Raw genomic sequence first — 27,215 nt, forward strand, 5'->3', positions numbered from 1 at the left:
TGGGGTCTCTCATACCACCTCCCCACCCACACCACCATCTCAGAGACCTTCTGCTTATGCCTTTCTATACTCTCACCTGCTGATTGAAGTCCAAGCTCCATAGCATAGCACATAGGGCTCTCTCCATTCACACCCCTCCTCAACATGCCAATAGTAAACCACTTACAGTTCTCTGCACACTCAAGCTGATCTGTGCTTGATGCGTCCTCCCTCTTTCTTTGCCTTCCCCATAATTTCCAATCGGTCAATTAACTCTTTCCCACTGTGTCTTGATGGAAAGGTATAAATGCAGTGGCCTGCCTCCTACTACCATTCAGAAGGAAGCTGGGGGGTCAAATTCTTCTCTTATCAGTTTTTGGTTTCAGCTAGGAGGAAGGCATGTCACCAAAGTATCACAAAAGCCAACTGGGCCTTCTTTCTAGTGCTTTGAATCCAAAGACATAAGGAATAGATAAAGGTGATCTGGTGGATTGGGGGTAGTGGGAACAGTGTCCTGAACAGGCTGTTCCAACAATAAAATGGCTGCTGTGTCTTTTTTCCTACTTTGTAGCCTTCTGGAGGGCCCTTGGTACCTACATATTTCCAACTTCATAAATATTTATAAAATGAAATAATGAAGCATGGGGTGCCTGGGTGACTCTGTTGGTTGAGTCTGACTTCAGCTCAGGTCACGATCTCACAGTACGTGAGTTCAAGCCCCACGTCGGGCTCTGTGCTGACAGCTCAGAGCCTGCTTCAGATTCTGTGTCTCCCTCTCTCTCTCTGCCCCTCCCCGGCTCATGCTCTGTCTCTCTCTGTCTCAAAAATACACAAACATTAAAAAAATTAAAAAAAATAATGAAGCAGAAGGATAAAATAATTTAAAGCAAGCTGCATGCAAGATGAGACCATTTAATGATTAGAATCAGAATTAAAGAGAGGAAAATAAAGACAGGAGAATGGTCCTATCACTAACAGAAATGAGGAAGTGCAAGTTTAGGGAAGACAGGAAGGAAGGACCAGGAATAACAAATATATTATAATATATATTTAACTTTTTATTATGTTAACTGATGCTAAGGTGAATAGACAAATTAGGTCAAATGAAAGAAAGAGAAAAATAAGATGGAAAAAACTTGAATATTAGCTCTTTCTTCTGGGACTTCTGATGAACCAGTTTATGAACATGTTTAGTGAATAATAAGCTAGAATATTCATTTAGGCTGAAAGTAGGTTCTAGGTATGCCATGCATATATTTCAAAAATATGTTCCATTTGGATAGCAAACTTTATGAACCACACAGTAATTAAGATAATAAAAATTACACAGAGACTCATGCTTATAAAGAGGCCTGTTTATTACCGATAACACTTCATTTGCTAAAACCACAAGAAATCCACTCACAAACACTTCAAGTGCAAATTCTCACAGGCAGTACTTATGATACATCCTGGTGTTTTCATCGGGAAAAAAATGAGAAAATGTTGACAGAAACTGTTAAAACAAGGGCACAATTTTGAGCAACTGCTGCACAAGTCAGAAAAATAATTCATTCTTAACTGTATATATTTTATCTGGCATATTCAATGACATAATACAAAGAGTTTATTTTAGCCTAAAACAAAAAGGCCTCACCATATATACAGATGCAGACTCTTGTTTGAGTGCCTCTTTTAAGATATATGATGAATCATAACAGTGGACAAAAATATACCAAATAGTTTCAAATTAGTTGTGACTCACTTGGAAGGTAGCACTATTAGGCTCAAAATGGCACTTATAACCCGTGATATTAAGTCTACATAGATACCTTCTTAGCCTACTTGGCCAACATCTTGCTTTGAGTGTAAAATACTAGGCATTATATATAATTTGCAAATAGGAATATGCTCTGCTCTCTCAAAAGAAACAGTATTTAAGGGTGTGCATGCTTAATGAAGATTTATCATAAATTCCAGCAATGAGAAATGCTTAAAAAAACTGAATCAGAAAATTAACATTTTTGATTGTTTCTTACTTAAACTATTAGTTTCTTTAAAATACAACCCCCTAATTCCTACTGTCACCAACTAGGCACTCTATAACAGGTACTGTATCTGGGGGGCAGGGGGAGGGTGTGGGTATGAAAAACTAATAAAACATGATCTCTGCTCTCAGGGAGCTGATAGTTGGGTGCTCCTTCTCGGTCAAGAAATGCCAATGAGTTAATGAAAACAAACGGGCCAACACCTCTGACAATATTATATAAGGCTCAGTGAACGGAGCTGTTTCAGTTCAGTTTAATTTGGCATTAATACTTTCAAAGTTCAGCTTTTAAATGGCAGGGAATATCCTAGGTATGTCCTATGTCTATATTTCCCAAAGTCAGTGTGTGTACCACCAGGCAGACGCGGCAATTGAGGAGGGTAGAGGGGGAAAACTGAGAGGCCGTGTGCTAAATGTGGTGCTCCTTGCCGGCAGCACTGGTTTCCGTGAAGACTGAAGGAATCATCTTTATGTCGAAACAGTTTTATTATGGAGAATGCAAAATTCAACTTACGTTTTTAAGAGAGAACACGAAATTTCACGAGTGGTAGACTACTTCAGATTTTGTGCTTGGGCCCCTTCCCCCTCCCCCCCCCCCAAGAGTATTTATACTCTTCTGCTTTAGGGTGGAAAAATTTGAGAAGCAAACTTTAGATATGTCATTTGCCCTTACCTTGGACACGTTACTCATTCTTATATGTCCTCTTTTTCAAGTACACAGTCTTGAATGAACAAAGAGAAAAGATCATTTAATGAATGTAATAGTATGGTTAATTTTTTAAAGTAACCAATGGAAAACTTTAACTTTGTTTCCACCTGGAACTAAAGAAAATCATGCTGTGTTAAGTCCTGCAAAGAAAGATCCTCTTCGTTCCACCTGGGACTTCTTACGGCTTATGGTAAGATGCTTTGGGGACAAATGTGAAAAAAGATTTCCTCAAATTTTGTGCTTTGGATACCCCAAGTACAAGGAAACCTGAAATAATATGTGAGATCAATTGACCATTCAATTGATTAGTAGGACTCTTTCCTCATCAGTTTCTAGAGCAATCTCAGAAAAACAAATGAATTGTAAAAGGCTATAATAAATTAACATATAGTAGTATCCAGACAGACCAAAAAGGTTATGAAATAGATTTAAAATTACTTCTTACAATGTCTTAAATATTCTCACAATAATAACAAAATAACCAAAAGTCCAAAAAACAGACATAGTTTATGAACACGTTTAAAGCATTCTGAATGAATACAATTAAGATTTCTTATCAGTGAGGTAATAGGGCAATAGCTTTTCACAGTAACAAAATGTGGGAGGGGACCTAGGGAAAAAGGGAGGTAGAGAGAAAAAGGCATAAAATAAATTTATCCAATCAAAATTTGGATTTTTCAAGCATCACAAATATCAGTGGAAAACATCTGAAAGAAATACCAATAGCAGCAATTCATAGTTCATAGAACAATTTCTCCATTAAACTCCAGCTAATACCTTTGTTCGATCAATTCCAGAAGCAACCTCCTTAAGAAATAGGAGGTCTATTTCCTATATAAAGTTATGCCCAGAGTATCCAGTCTTTTTCCACTGGATCCACACTATTATGCCCAGAGTATACAGAGTCTTCCTCTCTGCTGAAGTTAGGACACCCAAATAACAATACAGTTAAAACAAAACCCTCAAATATCCTATAATGCTATATAGTCTTCAAGATGAATAAAATGGTGTTCAAGTCTCACTTATTTGCCAGGTTAAATTAAAAATAATATCCAAGCAGGTCTTTATGCAGTGAATAAAGACTGCACTCATGCGTCTACTACTCAACATATACAAAAACTCTCTTGTGAGCTAAATTCTTCTAGATAAGGAGCAAAAACTCAAATGTAACTTTCAGTGCTATGATATCATCATTGTCCCAACCTGAGTTTTAAAAAAAAGTATTGGAAGGAACCTTTAAAATCCATTTAGTACATTCCTTAATATATAAATTTGTTATTTAATTTTTTAAAAAAGATCTTTATTCTTTTTTAGTCTGTCCTCATTGAAGATAGAGAATAGTTTGATATATTTCTTCTTACTTTGAGCCTTTCAATAAAAGATTCAACTAATAACTTAAGAAGACTTATTAAACTATCTCAACAGCTTTCTCCCCTCCAGAGTTAAATGATCTTAATTCTTTGAACTCTTTCTCACAAGTCTTATTTTCCAATTTGTATTATATTCCTTTTTATTTCTGCTATGTCCTCTCCTCCCCAGTTCCCATATGATCCTAAGACACAACATCCTAGCAGGAATTGAATCAGTAAGAGGGGTACTTTTTCTCACCTCCTAAAACTTGGCTTCTTTTTAGTGGTTGCTAATAAAGGAAAGAAAGCAAAAGGTTCGCTATTTGTTCATCATAATAACAAACACAGCTAAATAACTTGCCCAACAGCCAGTTTATTCCCTACTTTTTGAGAGGTTAGTTTGCCCTTCACAAGAAGTTGTTCCTGTGCCATCTTATTGACTTTTCTATTGTTTGTTTATTTCTACTGCTTATTTTCAATGTATTCTTTGACCTTGCCCCACTAGTTTGTTCCTTTTCCCCAAAACTCTAGAGAAGCCCAGTTTTGATCTATATACTCAAGGAGAATGCATTCATTTTTGTGATATAATTCATAAAGAAAAAGCTAAACAATGTAGAGCCCAAGGCTGAGACTCATGGGCCAGCACCTCTGCCCTTCCTCGTTGACTTGGATTACTGATTTATTCTATTAGGCCACTGTATACCCACTATGTCAAGTTCATGTTAAAATACCATGCTTACATAGACTTGAGAGCTTGGCTAGAATCTAATAATTCCCTCAATCTATACATTTCAGGAACATTTGTAAAATTTTGTTAATTTTAACTTTGGATTTTTAAATTTTTGAGATAACCTAAGCTTTCATAACTTTTCACCTTGATTAAGATGACTTAAACATTGTATTATATTAAAGCACTCAAACTGTTCTCTTTATAATAGAATGACAATCATGACATGGCTTTAGTGATTATGAATGGGCTATCATATCATTTTAGCTTCACTTTGTTCTTCAGTCATGGAAACACAGACACTAAAGCTCAATACACATATTTTTGATATATATAGCATTGTTTATAATACTTGGCAGAATATAGGCTATCTCCTAAGTTACATTCTACATTCCTTAAAGCCAATAAAGCAAAAAAGTATACACATTTTCCCTAGTGCAAAGCCTTTGAAAACAATGTCATTCAGAAGTATGGTGCTCTACCCTTAGCTAGCTATTACCTACAGTCATACAAGATCTAGCTATAAGAAAGGAAGGAACAAATTAACAATAGTGGCAATACAATAATTTGAAAATTATACTTGGACTATATGGGTTCAACCAAATGTTAGCTGATAGCTGCAATAAACCAAACTGTTATTTAATAAATGTTTAAATTTTATGTTATTATTTTTTACGAAATAAATTCTCTAATACCAGTTATATCCCACTAGCTATTTGTTCAGTATAATTACACACAAGGCCTTGTGATTGTTACCTCTTAACTACAGCACTTGGGTTTAATTATTCTGTGAGTTATATAGGACAGGATACACTTTAAGGAGATTAAACGGTATTTCTCTATTAAGACTTTTTTAGAAGTCTGGGGAATCAACCAAAAGTGACCTTCCAAAATTTTTTTCCATATTGGTAAAGAGTACTCTTGAGATCAGAAATTCTACAGTGGCCAGCAAGATGTTAGAACAAACTGGAATTTAGTTTTAAAACATGTAGTTTTAGTGTTTTCTAACACCTAAAATCTGGATATTTTATTTCTTAGTAAAATGAGCATTACTTCATCTGATAAAGGAATAAATCTACTTATAAAAATGTAATTCCAAAGTTAGACATTTAAATAAATTTAGAGCTCCTTTCTCAGTTCAGATTTTTTTCTTTACTTGAAGGCTGTGATTACTGAGCCTGAATTCTAACATGAAGATCCTTCAGTATAGTTACACTGAGTTTGCCTTTATTAACATTTTTATTTACATTCATAAGATTTTTTTAAAGGGCAAATTTATTTGCTATAGAGGGGAAGCACCTACATAGTTTGGAAGATTTCCTCAACTGTCTGAAAATTGGCTGATTAAATTATATTCAATGCAGGAACACTGTTTTAATTCATACCATACCCTGAGAAGGCACTAAGAAATCTGACAAGAACGAAACCACTAGGAGCATTGCCACTATTGTTTTACGTTCAGTAAACGTCAGAATTTTAAATACGTACAATAAGTTCACACTACATTAAGAGCACCTGAAAAAGAGAAGCTGAAACCACATATTGTAACATCGGTTCTAAGCTAAAAATGCAAATACCCTATTTCAAATACTCTACTTTGTAAGTTAATACCTGTGACATAACAATGACACTTTCCCACAGTATTATGGGAGCAATGCCATTTTCTTGTCAATTTTATAGATTAATTTCCTTAACTAACTCTACAATTATATAGCATTTATCTGCCTTTTTTTTTTAAAACCATGCTCTACACAATTATAATATGGAACTAAGCTTAATCACACTTAAATAAGAAAACTCACTTATGTATTGTTTTTTTTCTGTTAAAGGAAGAACAACGTGTCACTATAATACTTTTAATGCAATGACTTTTGTTCAAGATTATGAAAAAATTTGAATCATTTCTCTCCAGACCATTGCATTTCAAATTGATAGTTTGTTTAGTCAGCTAACCAAAAGAAAGAAAATAAAAGTAAAAGGGTACTTGGCCAGAGGAGATAGGGAGAGAATGCTAATATGATGTCAACACATGGAGTTCTTTGCTGTTCTGTTCCATGTGCCAGTGCAAAGAAATGATGTACTGGTGTGCACTAAACAGAACGCCAGATCAGTCCATTTTTACTGGGCTCAAGAAAATTCTCAATCAGAGCTTCAATGAGTTTCTTCAATTCCTCTTCTAGTAAGGCAGTGTCACTGAAGAGAAAGATTAAGGGTTTTGAAATTCTTCATTTTCATCACCTTAAAATTCATTTAAATTGTTATAATTTTAAGAGGACATATTCCGGAGAGGATGATCAAACAGTTTGTTAACAAAACAGAAGTTCACTCAGTTAAAACAAAACAAGACTAAAGGGGAACGATCACACACACACAAAACACAATTATCACCAACTGAAGTTGAATTTCACGAAAGGGAGTTTCTTGGTACACAGTACATGGATGAGTTTCGGTATATCTACAGATTTCTCCTGAGTTAGGCAATTTAATGGGGCCTAGAACACCAATACTAGGTGTTATGCTAAAATGGCTTCCTGAAAACTTTGAAGGATACCCAGTAGATATTATGGGATGACATGGCATGATTCAGGTACAGAGGGAGATGTGACTAGAAAAATGAGATGTTTAAAAAATAAATATACACTTACAGGTATGTGCTTCAAAGTCATCACTGCTGTTGCCCAAAAGATTTCCCGGAAAGCCTCTTCTCAACTGACTTCACAATCATTTTTTGTTACTTTAATAATCATCCTAATCATCCTTTAGTTTTAGCCAAATATAGCATTACCCAGTTTGGTTTCCTTTAAACTCTACTCTGAATGACTTCAGGATGTCTTTTTGCCCCCAAAGGAAATAAAATCTACTCTTAAATGCAAAGACTTAGGAACATACAAAATAATGTACCTCGGACTCTGAAGGCAATTCCAAAAAATCTCCTTCCCAAAAGTATATTAATCAGTGACAAGGTACTACTTTTAGTAAGTTTAAATAGCATTTGAGATGTTTATTAAAGTCAATTTAGTCACAATTCTTACTCTTAAAAGGCAATAAACTAGGCAGATTAAGTCAAATAATATTTGATGTAAAAAATGAATATTCTCAGAGCGCCTGGGTGGCTCAGTTGGTTGAGCATCCATCTCCTGATTTTGGCTCAGGTCATGATCTCAGTTTGTGGGATTGAGCCCCACATGGGGCTCTGTGCACAGAGCCTGCTTGGGATTTTCTCTCCCTCTCTCTCTCTCCCTGCCCTTCCACTGCTCATTCTCTCCCTCCCTCTCTGTCTCTCTCTCAAAATAAAATTTAAAAAAAAAATTTAAAAAATGAATATTGTCTGAAAATAAATTATTTGTTCATCATTTCTTTATGTTCAACATATAACAGTTAAAGCTCACAGAACCTTCCAGTAATAAAAATTCACTAAAATTTAAAAATTCAATTTCTAAATGATACAGCTGGTTTGGAAAATAGTCTGACAGTTTCTCTGAAGGTTAAACATAGAACTACCATGTGACCTAGCAATTCTACACCACCTATATACCCAAGTGAAATGAAAACATGTCTACACAAAAATTTTTGCACAAATATTTGTAGCACTGCTATTCATTAATAGTTAAAATGTGGAAATAACCCAAATGTCCACTGCCTGAAAATGGATAAAAAAGTTTTATAACCCATACAATAGAATATCATTAGGCCATGAAAACAATTTTTTTTAAAAGAGGAATAAAGTGCTGATTCATGCAACATGGATGAAACTTGAAAACATTATGTTAAGTAAAAGATGCCAGTCACAAAGGGCTAGATATTGTATGATTCCATTATATGAAATGTCCACAATAAACTAGTCTATAATGACAGTAGATTGGTGGCCACCTAGGGTGAAGAGGGTGGGGGATAGCAAGTGACTGCTAATGGGGATGGTGTTTCTTTTTGAGGTGATGAAAATGTTCTAAAATTGTTAGTAAAAAAAAAAAAATGATTGTGGCAAACCATAAGAGACTCTTAAATATAGAGGACAAATTGAGGGTTGATGAGGGTGGGGAAAACAGATGATGGGTATTAAGGAGGGCACTTGTTGGGATGAGAACTGGGTGTTATACATGATGAATCATTGGAATCTACTGAAGCCAAGACTACACTGTTATGTTAGCTAATTTGAGAATAAAAAAAAAAGAGAATACATGGAGAAAAAAATTGATTGTAATGATTTCACAATATACTAAAAACCACTGAATTGTACACTTTGGGTAAACTGTACAGTATGTGAACTGTATCTCAATAAACTTTATATATGTGCGTGTGTGTGTGTGTGTGTGTGTGTGTGTATTCAAAAAATCAATTCTCACCTCTGCTCTGGTGATGCACACATCTCTGCGTAATACTTTATCTTGGGTTCTGTCCCGCTTGTCCGAAGAGTAGCCACACAGCCATTTTGAAAAGTAAATGTAATCATTTGGCTGTTTTTACTCACAGGCAGCACCTATGCACAATTTTAACAACAGCTTAGTTACACTCAGTACCTTTTTCATTTTCAAGAGTTGTAAAACATACGCTACTTATATGAGGTATCTAAAGGAGTCAAATTCATAGAAACAGAAAGTAGAAGGCTGTTGGCAAAGGCTGGTGGGGGGGCGGGGGCAGTTGTTTAATGGTATGGGGTTTCAGTTTAGCAAGATGAAAAAGTTCTGGAGATTTGTTGCAAAATAATGCAGATATAGTTAACATTGCTGGGCCTGCATGCTTAAACAGTTATGGTGGTACCTATTATGTTATGTGTTTTTTACAGTTGAAAATATTTTTAAAAGAATCATAAAATACAAGAGTACATACATAATAATTTATAAATATACCATGTACTTAACATTTATAATAGTACAGGCATTGGGTTATATACATGGTCTCTAGGCCTCAAGAATAATCTTCCAAAGTAAATATTACTTCCAATTTACCGACAAGTTTCAAAAAGAGTAAACAACCTAGTCGAGGTAATCAGCTAAAGTGGCAGAGCAAGAAGCTGAGGCCAGGCCTATTTGTACCAAAGTCCAAACTGCCTCTACATTTGCAAAGTGCTTTACAATTTCAAAGCACTTTCACAGTTTATCAATAGCTTCCAAAGCAGAGTGCCCATATCCTAGAGGACAGGGCAAATAACCTACTGGGGTACAAAAAAATTGTATACTTTTTATGTAAAAGTTAAAAAAAGAAATAAAGCTTTACTTTTGACATTGAACATATGGATTAACACTTGTACATAGACTTGTACACTGTCTATGAAGGTATCTTGGGGGACCTGTGGGGGTTGTACTGTGACATGGGTTTGACAGTGGTGCCTTTCACCAGGTGTCCTGAGCCTGGTCCTCTCCGTGAAACCCCTCCCTCAGTGGTATTACCATACACCGGTTGCTTAAAACAGTCACCTTCTGGGGTTCCTGGGTGGCTCAGTCGGTTAAATGTCCAACTTTGGCTCAGGTCATGATCCTGCAGTTCATGAGTTTGAGAACCACAATGGGCTCTGTGCTGACAGCTCAGAGCCTAGAGCCTGCTTCAGATTCTGTGTCTCCCTCTCTCTCTGCCCCTCCCCTGCTCACACTCTGTCTCTTTCTCTCTCTCAAAAGTAAATAAACATTACAAAAAATTAAAAAAAAAACAAGACACCTTCTTCTCCTCTTTTTCACTCACAGACCATCAATTAGCAAGTCCTGTGTATTCTACTTCGCGCAACTTTCTATCTCCACTGCTACTATATTAAATTTAGGGGCACCTGGGTGGCTCAGTCAGTTAGGCATCCAACTTTGGTTTAGGTCACGATCTCATGGTTCGTGAGTTCGAGCCCAGCATCAGACTCTTCTGCTGTCAGCATGGAGCCGCTTCAGATCCTCTGCCCCCTCCTCTCTCTGCCCCTACCCCACTCTCAATCTCTCTCTCAAAAATAATAAACATAAAAAAAATTCAGGCTCCCATCATCTCTCAGCTTGATTACTGAAACAGCATATGAACTGATCTTCCCGCCTGGGAGTTTGTCCCTCTCTAACCCACACACCGCACAGGCCATTCTGCCTCAAACTCCACACTACCACTACAGTTGTAGAGAACTCCTTGTGGTTCTATGAAGGAGAACATGCCTTCTCACCTCCAGATCTAGCACCTGCTGCTCCGTTTGCCTGAACACCCACTGTTCCTCCTACATCTGGATAACTCCCACTCTTACTCAGCTCCCAAAAGTCCTCTAGAATGTATTCCATAAGCCTCCCAAATCCGAGCAGGGGTCCTTCCTATGCTCTTCCATGGCACCTTATGCACCCCCTGGTTGCATTTGTCACGTTGTAATCAGTTTCCTTCCATTTCCCCACTAGACTCTTGAGTGTAGAAACAGCGCCTTTGTCATTGCTCTATCTGCAGTGTGTCTGTACCTGTAGCACCAAAGGATTCTGATAAATGCCTATTGAACATACACATGAATATCAATCTGAAATGTGAAGAAAAACCTAACAAAGTCTTTGACACTTACTAAGTGACCTTAGGGGATTAACAACATCTATAGCACCTGCCTTATAAAATTGTTGTAAGCATCTGCAGAGAACACACAGAAGAGTACTCTGAATAATGAATATCATAAAGCTTAAAGGGGGTTAATAGGAAAAAAGCATCACAGCAAGAACTACTCTGAGCACAGCAACAGTAGTGAAATAAAAAGAAGCAAAAAATTTGGTTCTTCTCTTCAAGCAGTTTACAAAGACAGAAAAATAGATACACACATCCTTGCACATATACAGAATACCAACAACTGGGAACCAATATTTGCTGACCAGATGACTATACACACATAAAAGGATTATGAGCTATATTATACACAAGTTGCAGATTTCCCAAAATATATTATGCCCCTAGCAACTTGAGACATCAGGACATTATAAATGGAAATTTAGGCTAATAACCATAACAATAACCAAATACATATGATCAGCAATCTATAGCATGTAAATATTTGTTGAGCACCTACCACGTAGGCAGGAGCCTTGAGAGGCACAGAGGTGTATCAGAAATGGATCTGCCATGTACAACACAATGATAAGATAGAAAGTGATAAGTGACAAGAGGAAGGCACCATATATAATGAAACCTCAGGAGGAAGATATCTAATTTTGGGACCTGGAGGGTATGTGGAGGAGGTGACATTTGTCTGAAGTCTTAAATAATGGCTAAGGTGGGACCTGCAGCAACAGGAAGGAAACAAAGACTGAGGAAATAGCTTGAGCAAGAAGAGAGAAATTTTTAATAAAAATGTATGCATGTAAGAAACTATTAAGTTGTTCTATTTGGCTACAGGTATAGGGAATAAGGTCGAAAAGGGAAGTTACAAATAGAAGGGGGTTAATTGTGAACTTTGAAACAACAGGCTTTTAGACTTTATTTTCAGCATTATATAGCATCATCACACATTCTCCCTCTCTCCTTCCCTTTCTCTTTTTGTCTAATTCTCTTTCCCATCTCCCCACATGGAGAAAGAGGAGGACAGGATCAGAGGCAGGGAGGCTCTGGGATTACAACTGCTCTGAAGATGGGGCACCTGGGTGGCTCAGTCGATTAAGCGTCAGACTTCGGCTCAGGTCATGACCTCACGGTTCGTGGGTTTGAGCCCTGCGTCAGGCTCTGTGCTGACAGCTCAGAGCCTGGAGTCTGCTTCAGATTCTGTCTCTCTCTCTCTCTCTCTCTCTCTGCCCCTTCTTGGCTCACACTTTGTCTCTCTCTCTCAAAAATAAACAAACATTAAAAAAACAAAATTGAAAAAAAAAAACTGCTCTGAAGAAAAACAATGAATCCCCTAGTTTCAAGACACTCACAGGCTTGAATTTCCACCATTTCACTATAGTACGAAGTACTACAAATTGTTAAAAAACTTAAAAAAATATATATGGGTACTTACTGATTTCTTATTAGGCTGGCTGCTGTCATATCCAGTGGTAACATCCCGTATGTGCAATATAGCAAATGTCCCACAAAATTTTGGATATTCTTTTGGAGAATCAAAATTGCGAAGCCTTTCAAATATACTTTTGATGGTAATCGGATCATAACACAAGAAATAGGACGTTTTTGAAATGTGATAACCATATCTGCACAAAAATTTAAAGTGTTAAAATCAGATGTCAGATAACTCTTCAGGAAAGCACATATTAAAGATAAGCCTATTATTGTATTATGTAGAAAGTGGAAGTCTTTAGTTCAGTTTTAGAACTTTTTAAAAAGGATTGGCTATTTTCAAAACCAAATTTAGAAATCTAAAAGGAGAACCAAAAAATTGAGAAATTTAGCAATTGAAACTAGAAATTCATAATAACATAACTTACTTTTCATAAACCTTAGTCAGTTGTTGTTTCAATGTTATGTTCATGGTTTCCAGGTAAGCTGCCATCTCAGCAACAACAACGGCTGCACTCACCCCATCTTTGTCCAAAACTGAAGTTCCACACAGAAAACCTGAGAATTAAAACACATTTTTGAAAAAAGGGGAAAACTTAAGCCTATAATAATTTCAATAGTTTTAGTGGTGCCTGGGTGGCTCAGTGGTTAAGCATCCAACTCTTGGTTTCGGCTCAAGTCATGATCTCACGGTTTCATGGGTTCGAGCCCCACATCTGGCTCCACGCTGATGGTATGGAGCCTGCTTGGGATTCTCCCTCTCTCTCTTCCCCTCTGCACTCATGCTGTCCCTCTTTCAAAATAAATAAATAAACTTGAAAAAAATAATTTCCAGGGGCGCCTGGGTGGCTCAGTCGGTTGAGCGTCCGACTTTGGCTCAGGTCATGATCTCACAGTCCGTGAGTTCGAGCCCCGTGTCAGGCTTTGTGCTGACAGCTCAGAGCCTGAAGCCTGCTTTGGATTCTGTGTCTCCCTCTCTCTGCCCCTCCCCCGCTCATGCTCTGTCTCACTCTCTCTCAAAAATAAACATTAAAAAAAATTAAAAATACTAATTTCAATAGTTTTATTTCTTCAGAAGAACAAATGAATTTAAGAGCCTAGTAATAGATGATACCCCTCGATACTGAAGGTATTTAGGGAATTTTTAAGGGTCTTTTTTCCCCACGATGAAAAATGCAGCCACATATTTCTGAGTTCTCTATGGTTTTTACAACACAAAATGCAAAACCAGAAGACAAAAACTCCTCTCCATAGAATTACTATATTTAAAAAGATGCTCTCATTCAAATTTCAAAGATTTTAATATTTACTACATACCAATTGACTCCTCAAATGCAAAAAGGACTTCTTTCCCATTTTCCAGGAGGTCTTTTATCCTACATCCAATCCATTTAAAACCTGGTAATGTTTCCTGAAATGCACAGAAGGCCACTCTAGTTAAGTGACTCCTCATAAAAATATAGTAAAGCCTATTGCTAAACGCACATAACACTCTCATAGTGATCTTCTGTTACGGTGTTTGGTCCACACAGATTTATAAAGTAGTAAGCATACAGCCAGGAAATGCTTGGATTCACATTGCCACGACTGATAAACTACTATTCATTGAGCACACAAATAGGTGATTTGCACCAAATACAGTCCAGCAGTTAAAAGTGGTGATACAGATAGTAACATAAATACACACATCTATTATGATCATCCACTATTTATCAAGCACTGTTAACGGGTGCTCTATATCACTGTCTTTTTAAATGCTTACAAAAACTCTGTTGCTGAAATAGAGGCTCAGTAAATTTGCCCAAGATTATGCCGTATATGAGATAGAGCCAGGATTCAATTACACTGCTTCTCAGAAACTGTCTTTTAGGCTGTATTATAAGTACTAATATAAGAGCACCCTACAAAGGGTGTGATTTAGTCCCCCTGAATAATTGAAGGCCATAAAGGTTTTTAATGATACACTTACAACATTATCACAGCATATGCTTGAACCAAGTGTTCCCTACTATAATACCATGGCCTAAATAAACCCAAGAGAGTTACTGAGCCCTTCTTTGGTAATTAGATTCAAGGACTTTTCATCTGATGAGCTACCGTTCACTTTAAAGACATGAACTGTCTGGGGTGCCTGGGTGGCTCAGTCAGTTGAGCGTCCAACTTCAGCTCAAGTCATGATCTTGTTGTTCCTGAGTTCAAGCCCCACATCGGGCTTTGTGCTGGTGGCTCAGAACCTGGAGCCTGTTTCAGATTCTATGTCTCCCTCTCTCTCTGCCCCTCCCCCATGCATTCTCTCTCTCTCTCTATCAAAAATAAATAAAACATTAAAAAAAAAAATAAAGACATGAACTGTTTTATGGGGCGCCTGGGTGGCTCAGTGGGTTAAGCATCCAACTTCAGCTCTGGTCATGAACTCGCGGTTGGTGAGTTTGAGCCCTGTATCTGGCTCTGTGCTGACAGCTCAGAGCCTGGAGCCTGCTTCAGATTCTGTGTCTCCCTCTCTGTCTGTTTTTCCCCTGCTTGCACTCTGTTGCTCTCTCTCAAAAATAAATAAAGATTAAAAAAATAAATAAATAAAGACGTGAACTGTTTTAGAGTCAACAGAAAGAGCATGTGATAGACACTGATTCTAGAGCTGACCATTACTAGCTTATGATTCCCAATTCACCTCTCTACTTCCTCAGTGGGAAAAAATAAAAGCCAAAAACCTCTGCTACCTCCTTACATACAACAACACAAGGAAGCAAATTTATAATATTGGTTTCCAGAATCAGGTTCTTTTTTTCTCTTTTGTGCTCATTGTATGTTGTTTTTGCCAGAGATATTAACAAGGAGAATGTTAACATTAATATAATTCAGAATCTCAAGCTTGAATAAATTTTCAATTTCTGCTCTTTTGCTGTTTGTATTTCTTTAAAAGCCTGAGAATGAAAGTTCCATTTCATTAAAACAGGTATAATTTTTTTTTATTCAGCCAATTAATGTTAAGACCTGTAGCTTGCTGTGGCTAAAAAAAAAAAAAAAAAAAAAAAAAAAAAAAAAAAAAAAAAAAAAAGGCCCAGAGGTGACATTTACACTGACATTTTGGCAAAGATGGCAGAGTAAAAGCAATTTAATTGGCATCAGTTTCAGAAGCTCTAAAAACTGTCAGCTTAACTGCCTGAGACAGAGGTTACAGATCTGTGCTGAGAGTGAGTCATTATTTGTTTTTTTGGATGGAGAATCATTGGGTCTTCATTTACAATTTAGAAGACTGCTTTAATTTTCTTAAGACTGAACCTGAAGAGCCTAAACAGTGGTCGATGATACCTACAATTTTTTGGAATGGAGTTTATGCTACTGATGAGGTCACTAGGAGCAAGATTTTCTCAGTATGAAAACCAAGTATTGTTGTATGAAATAATAAGCATTAATTCAATTTTTAAAGAACATCTTATCTTAGTTCCAGAAATTCACATACTGGATGAACTTGGCTCAAGGTGTCTGAATTGTCAAAAGATCAGCAAATTTTAACAGAATTAGAAAAAAGGGGGGATTATAAATCAAATCAATAAAAGTCAGTTTTAGTGGGGAGGTGAATTTAATGTATAGAAATTGATTTAGAGGGGCACCTGGGTGGCTCAGTTGGTTAAGCATCCGACCCTTGATTTCAGGTCAGGTCATGATTTCATAGTTTGTGAGTTTGAGCTCTGCATTAGGCTCTGTGCTGATCGCTCAGAGCTGCTTCGGATTCTCTCTCTCCCTCTCTCTCTCTCTGCCCCTCCCCCAGCTCGTGCTCTCTATCTCAAAATAAATAAACTTGAAAAAATTGTCAGATTAATGGGTTTAAGTAATAGCTCATGTAATTTTAAAAAAGAAATTGATTTAGAAAAGTAGCACACAGATATTATCTTTTCTTACTTCAAAATGAAATCCTTCTTCAAGTGCAATTGCCTTCAAAATTTTGGAAGAGACTGTGGTGGCTAACATATAAACGTTCTTCACATCAGCATTTCTTGATTTATTTTTCTTCCAGCAATCAAACATCCACCACCCAAACAAAGCTGCCAACTCATTCCCTGTGAAAACTTTCCAATGACCACTGGAGAGAGAATGAAAATTCAGTTCAACACTTTTATAACTTCTTATTAAAATTTCTTGACCCTAAGACATACAAACAAATTACCATCCTTCACATAGGAAAATCCAAGAACTATTATATGAGATTTTTGAGAAAACATTTAGTACCATTTCTACCTCACCAGGGGTGAACTTTGGGTAGAAATGGCAGCAATGTCTGCTGAAAAATTATTACATTGTAACTTTTATTCTCTTACTTAATGAGAGAAAAATTTAGAATATGATATCCTGTCTGTGTAAGGACATTTGTCACAACATTATAATGATAAAAATCCACAGCAACCCAAAGGACCAAGATTAGAAAATGATTGTATTCATAAAGCAATCTGTTGGGGTATTATTCCATTTTAAGAATTAATATTTTAAGGGGTTCCTGGGTGGCTCAGTTGGTTAAGCGTCTGACTTTGGCTCAGGTCATGATCTTATGGTTCGTGGATTGAGGTCCTGCATCGGGCTCTGTGCTGACAGCTCAGAGCCTGGAGCCTGCTCCAGATTCTGTTTCCCTCTCTCTTTGCCCCTCCTCCACTTGTTCTCTCCCTCTCTCTCTCTCTCTTTCAAAAATAAAAATAAACGTTAAAAAATTTAAAGAAAAGAATATTTTAAGCAATATTTAAGGACTGAAGAGTGTTCATAGTTCAATATTAAGTGGAAGACAATGAAAATATTAAAATATATATAGTATAATAACAATTCTATAGAAACAATTATAGCATATCTCAAATATCTGAGTAGAAAAAATATAGAAAGGAAATGGCAAAATATCAACCTAAGGGTTATCTTTGGATAGTGGGCTTCTGGGAGATTTATTTTCTTATTGTTATTATTTCCGATGAGCCTGTAAGACTTAAAATCAAAAACTGTTTTTCAAAGTTTTAAGCTTTTAATTAAATAACAGGCTTTACTTACTTCTCCTGAAGTTCTGCCACTGCCAGTCGGTCTGCATCAGGATCTGTGGCTAGCACTACCCGGGCATTTTCTTTCTCTGCCAGTCTCAAAGAAAGTTCCTGAAACAGACAAATCATTGGATTTTATTGAAGATGTTAAATTCATTTAATTTCTAAATGGAGGGATGATGTTAGTTGATATAAATTTTAGAAGGAATATAAGTTTGGCTAAATTTAAGATAAGCCTAGGGGCTCCTGGGTGGCTCAGTCGGTTAAGTGTCTGACTCTTGATCTTGGCTCAGGTCATGATCTCCTGGCTTGTGAGACTGAGCCCTGCATCAGGCTCTGTGCAGATGGTATAGAGGCTGCTTCGGATTCTCACTCTGCGCCTCCCTCTCTCTCTCAAAATAAAAAAATAAACTTAAAAAAAAAAAAGCCTAGAAGTAGAAATATCCACTATAGAGATTTCAAATAAAACAGAATATATGGCTCCAATATAATTTAAATTATGTAAAGCAAGATGGTATCTACTTTTGTAAGTAATCATTGAATTGTCAAATGAGTTCTATCTATTTGATGAAGTTTAACTCACTCATAATAATTTAAATAAAGAAAAAAAATACCAGCACAGATTCTCCTTCTTCAGGATTTGGGCATTTAACAGTAGAAAAGTCTGGATCAGGATCTTTTTGTTCTGGTACTGGAATAGGAGGCTTAAAACCAAACACTTGAAAAGCCAGCTGCACATAGTCATGTCCGACCCCATGAAAAGATGTATGTACAAATTTCAAGGTGGTCTTTGAATTTAATTCCCTGTAAAGGAAAAGAATTATTCAGTCAATATCACAAAACTTGGTACTTGTGGTATAATTAAAATAAGTTAGAGAAAAAGCTAAAATCTATTTTTTAGGATAAAGCAAATAAACTCAGCAAGCCAGGATGCTTTCTAGCGGTAGTGTTAGCTATTTATGGAATAGTAAGAAAATACGGAAGTAAGGCAAAATCAAATTTTAGAAGAAATTTCCTGATCTCATACAGAGAATACATATATTGAGCTATAATTTTTAATGGCTTTATGAGGAAGCAATTAATATACTATACAATTATTTTATTAAAATGTACAATTTAATGGCTTTTACTACGTTCAGTTATTCAAACATTACCATAATCAATTTTAGGACATTCTCATTACCCCAGAAAGAAATTGTGTACCCCAGAGCCACCACCCCCTAATGCTCCCATTCCTCCCAGCCATAGGCAATCACTAATATACTTTCTGTTTCTGTCTCTACAGATTTGCCTTCTCTGGACATTTCCTATAAATGGAATCATACAGTATGTGGTCCTTTGTGACTGGCTTCTTTCACTTTGCATGTTTTCAAAGTTTATCCATGTTGTGGTATGCATCAATATTTCTTTTTACAGCTGAATGATATTTTGTTGTATGGATATACCATAGTTTATTTATCCATTCATTAGTTGGATATCTGGGTTATTTTCACCTTTAAACTATGATGAATAGTGCTATTTAGCTATATTCTTCATATAATCCATAGCCAACACATTTTTATTCCTATTTCTTTCCTTTATTAATCTTATTGTATGGTAATACTATCCTACATTCCCCCCATAGATACCTGTGAAAACAGATCTTTTTAAGATCTTCCATGTATCTTCTGCAAATGTCCTGCAGAGGATCTCTCTTCAGTGGGCTGGTATCCACTAAATTATCATTCCAGGAACCATTCCAAGGTTCCACACATTCTTCTATACATTTCAGAATTTCTTTGTCATGAGGAGATGTGATCTGGGCACCAGTTTCCCAATAAACCTAGTTGATAGGTAAATACAGCTATAATTACTTGAAATGTAGGCCAGATATTTTTTGCTACAGTAGAGATCTTTGGCTTTATAAAGAACCATACCAAATTAATCAAGTAGAAACTGTCAACACGGGACTAAAGTAATATGAAAGGGTGTTGATGATAAAGATTCCTCAGGGACTCGTTAATAAAATGATCATGTATTATTTTCTCTTTTAGAAGTATACTTTAATAACAATACAAGTAAAATATAATCAGGGCACCATTATGACAACATATTAATGCATACATATACCATAGTATTCAATCATACTCTTAGATCTATAACTATATGCTACAGATAATCTAAGAAATTATGGGATATCCATAAACTTTGACACTATAAAATTTTAGCATTATAAAGTAGTTCTGTGATAAAGAAGAAATTATCAGCTATAAATTAAAGTAGAATTTATGTCACACCAGATAAAGTCTAGATCAGGAAAGATAACTAACATGTTAATTACTGCATATCCATTTCAGTATATGTGTTTTCAGTATTAATCAAAATACATTTCATTAAGCTGTCAGTTTGTCAAGTGGCTTGATCAACAAGAAATTAGGAACAGTTAACAAAAAAGCAAGAAAATGTATTTCTATAATTCATAGGATCTCAAAGTTAGAAGGGACTCGGCTTAGAAAATATCTATACTGGGGCGCCTGGGTGGCGCAGTCGGTTAAGCGTCCGACTTCAGCCAGGTCACGATCTCGCGGTCCGGGAGTTCGAGCCCCGCGTCGGGCTCTGGGCTGATGGCTCAGAGCCTGGAGCCTGTTTCCGATTCTGTGTCTCCCTCTCTCTCTGCCCCTTGCCCGTTCATGCTCTGTCTCTCTCTGTCCCAAAAATAAATAAACGTTGAAAAAAAAATTAAAAAAAAAAAAAAGAAAATATCTATACTGACTTCTACCATATATATGACAAGACTACCCTCTTTTGCATCCTGAATGATGAAAAGAAGAATATATTTGAATATAAACTATGTACTAAGCTCTGTGCCAAACAATATGGTAGGCTAGATGAAAATTCTCACAATATAAACACCTTAAAATGTTAGCTAAAGTTGGAAAAACATCTAAAATGTATAGCTTAGTTCATAAGAAGAAAAGGGAAAACTCCAGGCAATGGGAAAAAAGGAAAGAATTGAACACCAGAGTGATGAGGCTGTGAGCTAATGCTGTGACTGCCTGGGCTTTGGGAACTATTTCTTGGGTTCTTGAGTTGTAACACCCATGTGGAAGGCAGGAAATTTGAGACCTGAGACTCCCCTCCCACCCCTTGTGATCAGTAGAATTACAGTATAGAGGCTCTGCCCACTATTCTAGAAAGGTGATGAGGAAGCATGTCTATCCTTCTGGGTATGAAAACACTTTCAAATCTGAGGTCTAAATTAACACAGAAATTGCTCCCCATCAGCGAAACTCCTGAGGATTCTAAAGAAATTAAAAAAACAATACCAAAAACTAATCTGAGTGATCCTCCCACAGTCCAAGCCATAAAAAAGATTCTATCCATAGCCTATATCCATAGCTTTCAGAAACTCACCATAAAAATTTATAAAACATGACAAAAAGCTCCTGGCCTTTCTCCTTGTTCATTTCTTCTTTTGTATATGGATGTGATGCCTAGAGTTACAACCATTATATGATGTCCACACTGGTGAGAAAGGCCAAAAAACTGCAGAAATGCCAGGCCCAACAACACTGAGCTACAGAACCCTGCCAGTAGCCACCTACCTTTGGACTTTATGTCTGAAAAATAAACTCCTCTCAGCTTAAACCACTTTTGTGGGTTTTCTGAATCTATAGCAGAAAGTATCCGTATTTGATTCAATAACAGAAGAATCCATGCAACAAAGTATACCCAGGAACAAACTTCAAAAGAAATATGAAAAATCTATCAAAAATATTTAAGGGGTGCCTGAGTCAGTTAAGTGTCTGACTCTTGGTTTCAGCTCAGGTCATGATCTCACGGTTTTGTGGGTTCAAGCCTCACATCGGGCTCAGTGCTGACAGCATGGAATCTGCTTGGAACTCTCTCCCTTCCTCCCTTTCAGCCCCTCTCCCACTTGCCCTGTCTCTCTCAAAATAAATAGACAAATTTAAAAAAATATTCAAAATGTTACTAGAGTATATAATAGAAGTCTTGAAAGAACAGAAAGATACATCCTGTTCATGAATAAGAGACTCAATAAAAATTGTAAAAACATTGAAGCTTCCTAAATTAATCTACAAATGAAATATGATACCAATAAAAATGTCAAAATAATTTTTTCCCGAGTGGAAAAAATATAATACCACGCATGGAAAATATAAATAAAGTCAAAAGGCAAATGATGATATGGGGAAAAATACCTGCAAAACAGATGACCTAGAGCTATTTTTCACATATAAAGAGTTCCCAAAAATCACTAAGAAGAAGAGCAATTACCCAAGAGAAAAATGGACAAAACCTTTAACAGACTTCTCAGGAAATGGAACACAAATATCATGTAAATAAGTGAAAAGATGCTCAACCTCACTCACAGAACAGGTGCAGATTAAACCTAATATTTTCACCTGATTGGTAAAGACCAACAAGTTTGATAATATAAAAGGTATACATTGTTAGTGAGAGTATCAATTGGTACAACCACCTTGAGTAGAGAATGACAAATTTTCTTTCATATCCCTTTGACTCAAAAATTTCACTTCCAGAATTTATCCTATAGATCAACAGTGTCATAGAAATATAAAGTCAGCCACAAATGCAAGCCCACTTATGTAATTTTAAATTTTCTAGTAACCACATTAAAAAAGAGAAAAAGGAAGAGGTAAAATTAACTGTAATATGCTTTACATAACCCAACATATCCAAAATATTATCATTTCAACATGTAATCAATATAAAATTAATTAAACATCTTACATTCTTTTTTCCTGCTATGACTTTGAAATCCGGTGTGTATTTTACACTTTCAGTGTATCTTAGTTCATACTAGTCATATTTTAAATGTTCAAAAGCCATAGGTGGCTAGTGGCTACAATACTGGACAGTGCAGCTATAAGATGATAAGAATAAAAGCAATTGGGGCACTGGGGTGGCTCAATCGGTTGAGGGCCCAATTTCGGCTCAGGGCATGATCTCATGGTTCACGGGTTCGATCTCTGCATAGGGCTCTGCACTAACAGTGTGGAGCCTGCTTGGGGTTCTCTGTCTCCCTCTCTCTCTGTTTGCCCCGTTCATGCTCTCTCTCTCTAATACATAAACATTAAAAATTAAAAAAAAAAAAAGAATAGATGCAACAGCTAACATTTATTGAGCATTTATTGGAGCCAGACACTATACTAGGCATTTTGCATGCAGTATCTCCTTTAATCATCACTCTTACCCTATGACATTGGTTCTATTATTCCCCCTAGTTTGCAGATGGGGAAACTAAAGCACAGAGAAAAGAACTTGCCTGGGGTCACAAAGCTTCTGAGTGGCAGAGGCAGGTTTTAAACCCAACCCATAGTCTTAACCCCTATTCTAAATAGATCTACCCTATGACCCAGCAATAGCACTGCTAGGAATTTACCCAAGGGATACAGGAGTGCTGATGCACAGGGGCACTTGTACCCCAATGTTTATAGCAGCACTTTCAACAATAGCCAAATTATGGAAAGAGCCTAAATGTCCATCAACTGATGAACGGATAAAGAAATTGTGGTTTATATACACAATGGAATACTACTTGGCAATGAGAAAGAATAAGATATGGCCTTTTGTAGCAACATGGATGGAACTGGAGAGTGTTATGCTAAGTGAAATAAGTCATACAGAGCAAGACAGATACCATATGTTTTCACTCTTCCTGAGAAACTTAACAGAAGACCATGGGGGAGGGGAAGGAAAAAAAAAGTCAGAGAGGGAGGGAGGCAAACCATAAGAGACTCTTAAAAACTGAGAACAAACTGAGGGTTGATGGGGGGTGGGAGGGAAGGAAAGTGGGTGATGGGCATTGAGGAGGGCACCTGTTGGGATGAGCACTGGGTGTTGTATGGAAACCAATTTGACAATAAATTTCGTATTAAAAAAAACAACTATTCTATACTGACTATGCAAATCTACTTAAACATATGAACAAAGACATATGTAGAACATTCTTTGTAGCACTGTTTATGAGTAGCAGAAGATCAGAAACAAATGAAATGTTCCTCAACAGAGGACTGGTCAAATAAACCAGGATTCGTTTATACAGATTTTTAAAGAGGAATAAGGCAGACCTATCTACCTATCAATTGATCAACTGAGAGAATGATCTCTAAGACTGTTTCATGCTGTTGTGTGAAAAACAGCAAGGTGTAGAACACTATATAGTACTCTCCCATTTATGGAAAAAAATGTGGGAGTGACACTCTCCCATTTATAGAAAAAATGTGGGAGTGACAAATACATATATAATTATACATGCATAGACAATCTCTGGGAGGAAACAAAACCAGAAACAATATTTGCTTCTGAATAGGGGTACTGGGGGAAAGAAATGGGAGAAGTACTTTTGGCTGTTTCACTTTTTACACTGTTTAACTTTTATCCTTTTTACATCGTGTTTATATTTTAAGGAAAAAAATCTTTGAGGCTCTATTATGTGACAAATACGTTCACCAGGAATGACTACCATAACAGGTGAAGTCCTTCCACCCCTGAGCTTATATTGGGGAAGAGCGTTGGGGAAGGTCAAACAAGTCAATAAAGAAGCAATTCATCCTAAAGAAAGCAGATAATCAGAGACAGTGATAAGTTCTGTAAAGGAAATAAACAAGATGATGAGAAAGTCACTGAGGGAAGTCACTTCAGATAAGATGGCTTGGGAAGGTCTCTTCAAGGAAATAACATGTGGGCAGGAATCTGAAGGATGAAAATAAGCAAATCTGCAAGATTAAGGAAGAGCAATCCAAGCAGAGGAAAAAATAATTACAAAGGTTCAGAGGTGGGAAAGGCTTTGGTATACTGGAGGACCAAAGGAACAGAAAGAAACAGTAGTGTGAGTAGAATGTAGTGGACACAGGAGAGGAATGAATGAAATGAGGTTGAAGAGGTAGGCAGGAGACAGAGTCCTGGAAACCTCAAGGTAAGGAGTGTGGATTTTATTTGAAGAGTGAGAAGCCACTGGAGAATTTTAAGAAGGAAAGTAACATGACCTTTTCATATTAAATAAAAATCATCTGCTTGCTTGGTGGAAAATGGATTTCAGGGAGAACAACGGGACCAGAACGAGACCAGATAGGATGCCGTAGCTCTGACATAAGATAAAAGTGCTTGATGACGATGGAGGTAGAAGTGAGCAGAGCAAATATATTCAACATACATTTTATTTTATTGTATTTTATTATTATTTTTTAAAGTGTGTTTATTTATTTTTTACTTACTCAGAGAGAGTGGCAGACGGGTAGAGAGATAGGGAGAGAGAGAATCCCAAGCAGTCTCCATGCTCAGCTCGGAGCAGACCCCTTCCTGACTGTGAGATCACAACCTGAGCCAAAACCAAGAGTCGGACGCTCAACCAACTGAGCCACCCAGGCACCCCTCAACATACATTTTAAATGTAGAATCTGTAGAATCTTTTAGTGGGTTAAATGTTAGGAGTGAAGGAAAATGAATAATCAAGAATAATTTTGGGGGGCACTGGTTGGGCACCTGGGTGGGGGGTAGGATCAGCTCCATGCTAAGTGTGGAGCCTGGTTGGGATTCCCTCCTTCTCTCTCAGCCCTTCTCCTGCTCATGAGCACATGGCATGCACTCTCTCTCTCTCTCTCTCTCTCTCTCTCAGTAAATAAATAAATAAATAAATAAATAAATAAATAAATAAAATTATTTTTGGTCTTTGTTTGGGTGGCTGATAATGTCAATTTACAGAGGTGGGGAAGATTCAGGGAGGAACAAATTTGGGTGTGCATGTGACAGGTTGTGGGGGAATTAAGACCTCTATTTGAGAGACACTAATTCTGAAATGTCTATTAGACATCCCAATGGATATCAGGTAGATAGCTGGATTTAGAAATCTGATCTGATGCTCGGAGGAGAGATCTGGGTTCTCAGCTCTCTTTCACAGTTGACTTCTCCTTCCTTGCAACTCTCTTCTTATCCCTTTGGTTTTTATGGCACTAATCTCCCCTGGTCTATCCTCTATCTCCAGCTCTTCTTCTTTCTGCCTTCCTTAAAGTTGATGTTCCCTGGGGATCCCTTTTGTACCTATTTTTTACTATATACTGTCTCTGGGCCACTCACCCAACTAAAAGACTTCCAAATATTCTTACATGTTCTAATATGTATGATAACCCCCAAATCTGTAACTTTAACCTTAGATTTCTCCCCAAAGAAGATCTATATATATCCAGTCACCTACTGGATGTTGCTACCTGGTTGGCCCACAAAGACCTCAAACTTAATATGTCCCAAACTGAATTAATCATGCTTCTTCTCTGCCTCTGTGCATAGTAACACTACCCATTTAGCTGGCCAGGGCCAAAATCATAGATTAGTACTAAATCTTCTTTTCCCTAATAAAACAGAGTTCAGTGTACCTGAAGACCTCCCATACAAGAAGAAAAACAAATACAAGATCATGCATTCATCACCCAGGAGCCCCGAACACTGGCTCAATACTGTGCTGTACCCTCTCTTTGCTGCTCTTCACCCCTCTCTGCCCTGCTTTCTGCCATGGAGGCTGACACATCAAATGGATCCTACAGCCAACGGGGAGTCCCAGTAGAAGGTTGGAGGAAAAGGAGAGTGAGATAAAGGTACTGTTCCTCTGGCTTTCCTCCTGCAAACTCCCATTCATTCTTTAAGTTCTCAGTTCTCAGTATGACTTTGTTTCTAAAATGTAGACAGGGTGGGTTTGAGATAGGATGGGGAAATCAAAGGCAGTAGAATACTAGAAGTAAAAAGACCACTGAAGAGATTTTTGTAGTAGTACACGTTGAGAAGTAATAGGGCCATTAGGAAAACACATCCTTCAAGGGCTGGCCCTCATGTTTTTATATTCCTGTCCCCAACATCTAACCCTGATCCTCAGTGATGAAAGTATAACTCAGCACATATTATTTAAATAAAGTAAGAACTATACAATAAGCAAAGATCAAGAGTCCAAAGTTTACCTTGTACCCGTTGTCTTCTTTGCGGTTGTGAGAAGCAGTAATCATCACACCTGCAACTGCTTTGAGCTCCTGGACCGCATATGGCTGAAAAAACAGTCACACCATAATTCCATTTTGCTTTCCACCTACTTACACATTTGACATAGGAATAACTTTGAGTAACAGGAGAAGACATTAAGACAGAAATAGGCTAAAACTTGTTATCTTGTTATAGATCAAATTCTTTGGTGGTTCAACACATGCTTGTTGAATGAAAATAAACTCAGTGTAAACTTTGTTTCCCTTCCTTTGGTCTTTCATGTCACTTAATATAGAACTGTAAGCATGACAAATATTTGAATCCTGGTTGATTTAAGAAATTTTTTTAATTTGTGGCAACAAACTGTACAATCAATAATATAAAACACTTACTACAAAAGGCGTAGGAACATATCTTGAAAAAAGGTACACAGGAACATCTTTGGCCAATAAGACTGCAGCAGTGAGTTTAGCAAGTCTAAAAAAAAAAATTGAGGGAGATTTCA

The 27,215-nt window shown here is 36.9% G+C and overlaps 1 protein-coding gene across 1 annotated transcript in view; it reads right to left on the reverse strand.

The window, feature by feature from the left end:
• Window positions 1-1,313: 1,313 nt before the first annotated feature.
• PGM2L1 (phosphoglucomutase 2 like 1) overlaps window positions 1,314-27,215 on the reverse strand; it is a 50,580-nt gene continuing 24,678 nt past the window's right edge. Inside the window, exons 4-14 of the mRNA XM_040489326.1 lie at window positions 27,103-27,187; window positions 26,692-26,775; window positions 19,348-19,541; window positions 18,334-18,523; window positions 17,733-17,830; window positions 16,608-16,788; window positions 14,025-14,118; window positions 13,136-13,265; window positions 12,712-12,901; window positions 9,134-9,267; window positions 1,314-6,983 (exon numbers count right to left, since the gene is read on the reverse strand). Coding sequence (XP_040345260.1) covers window positions 6,881-6,983; window positions 9,134-9,267; window positions 12,712-12,901; window positions 13,136-13,265; window positions 14,025-14,118; window positions 16,608-16,788; window positions 17,733-17,830; window positions 18,334-18,523; window positions 19,348-19,541; window positions 26,692-26,775; window positions 27,103-27,187 — 1,483 coding nt within the window. The 3' untranslated portion in view covers window positions 1,314-6,880. The remainder of the gene's footprint in view (window positions 6,984-9,133; window positions 9,268-12,711; window positions 12,902-13,135; window positions 13,266-14,024; window positions 14,119-16,607; window positions 16,789-17,732; window positions 17,831-18,333; window positions 18,524-19,347; window positions 19,542-26,691; window positions 26,776-27,102; window positions 27,188-27,215) is intronic.

The sequence above is a fragment of the Herpailurus yagouaroundi genome, unplaced genomic scaffold (genome assembly GCF_014898765.1).
Source record: "Herpailurus yagouaroundi ecotype Mexico unplaced genomic scaffold, PumYag 180, whole genome shotgun sequence".
Classification (NCBI taxonomy): domain Eukaryota; kingdom Metazoa; phylum Chordata; class Mammalia; order Carnivora; family Felidae; genus Herpailurus; species Herpailurus yagouaroundi.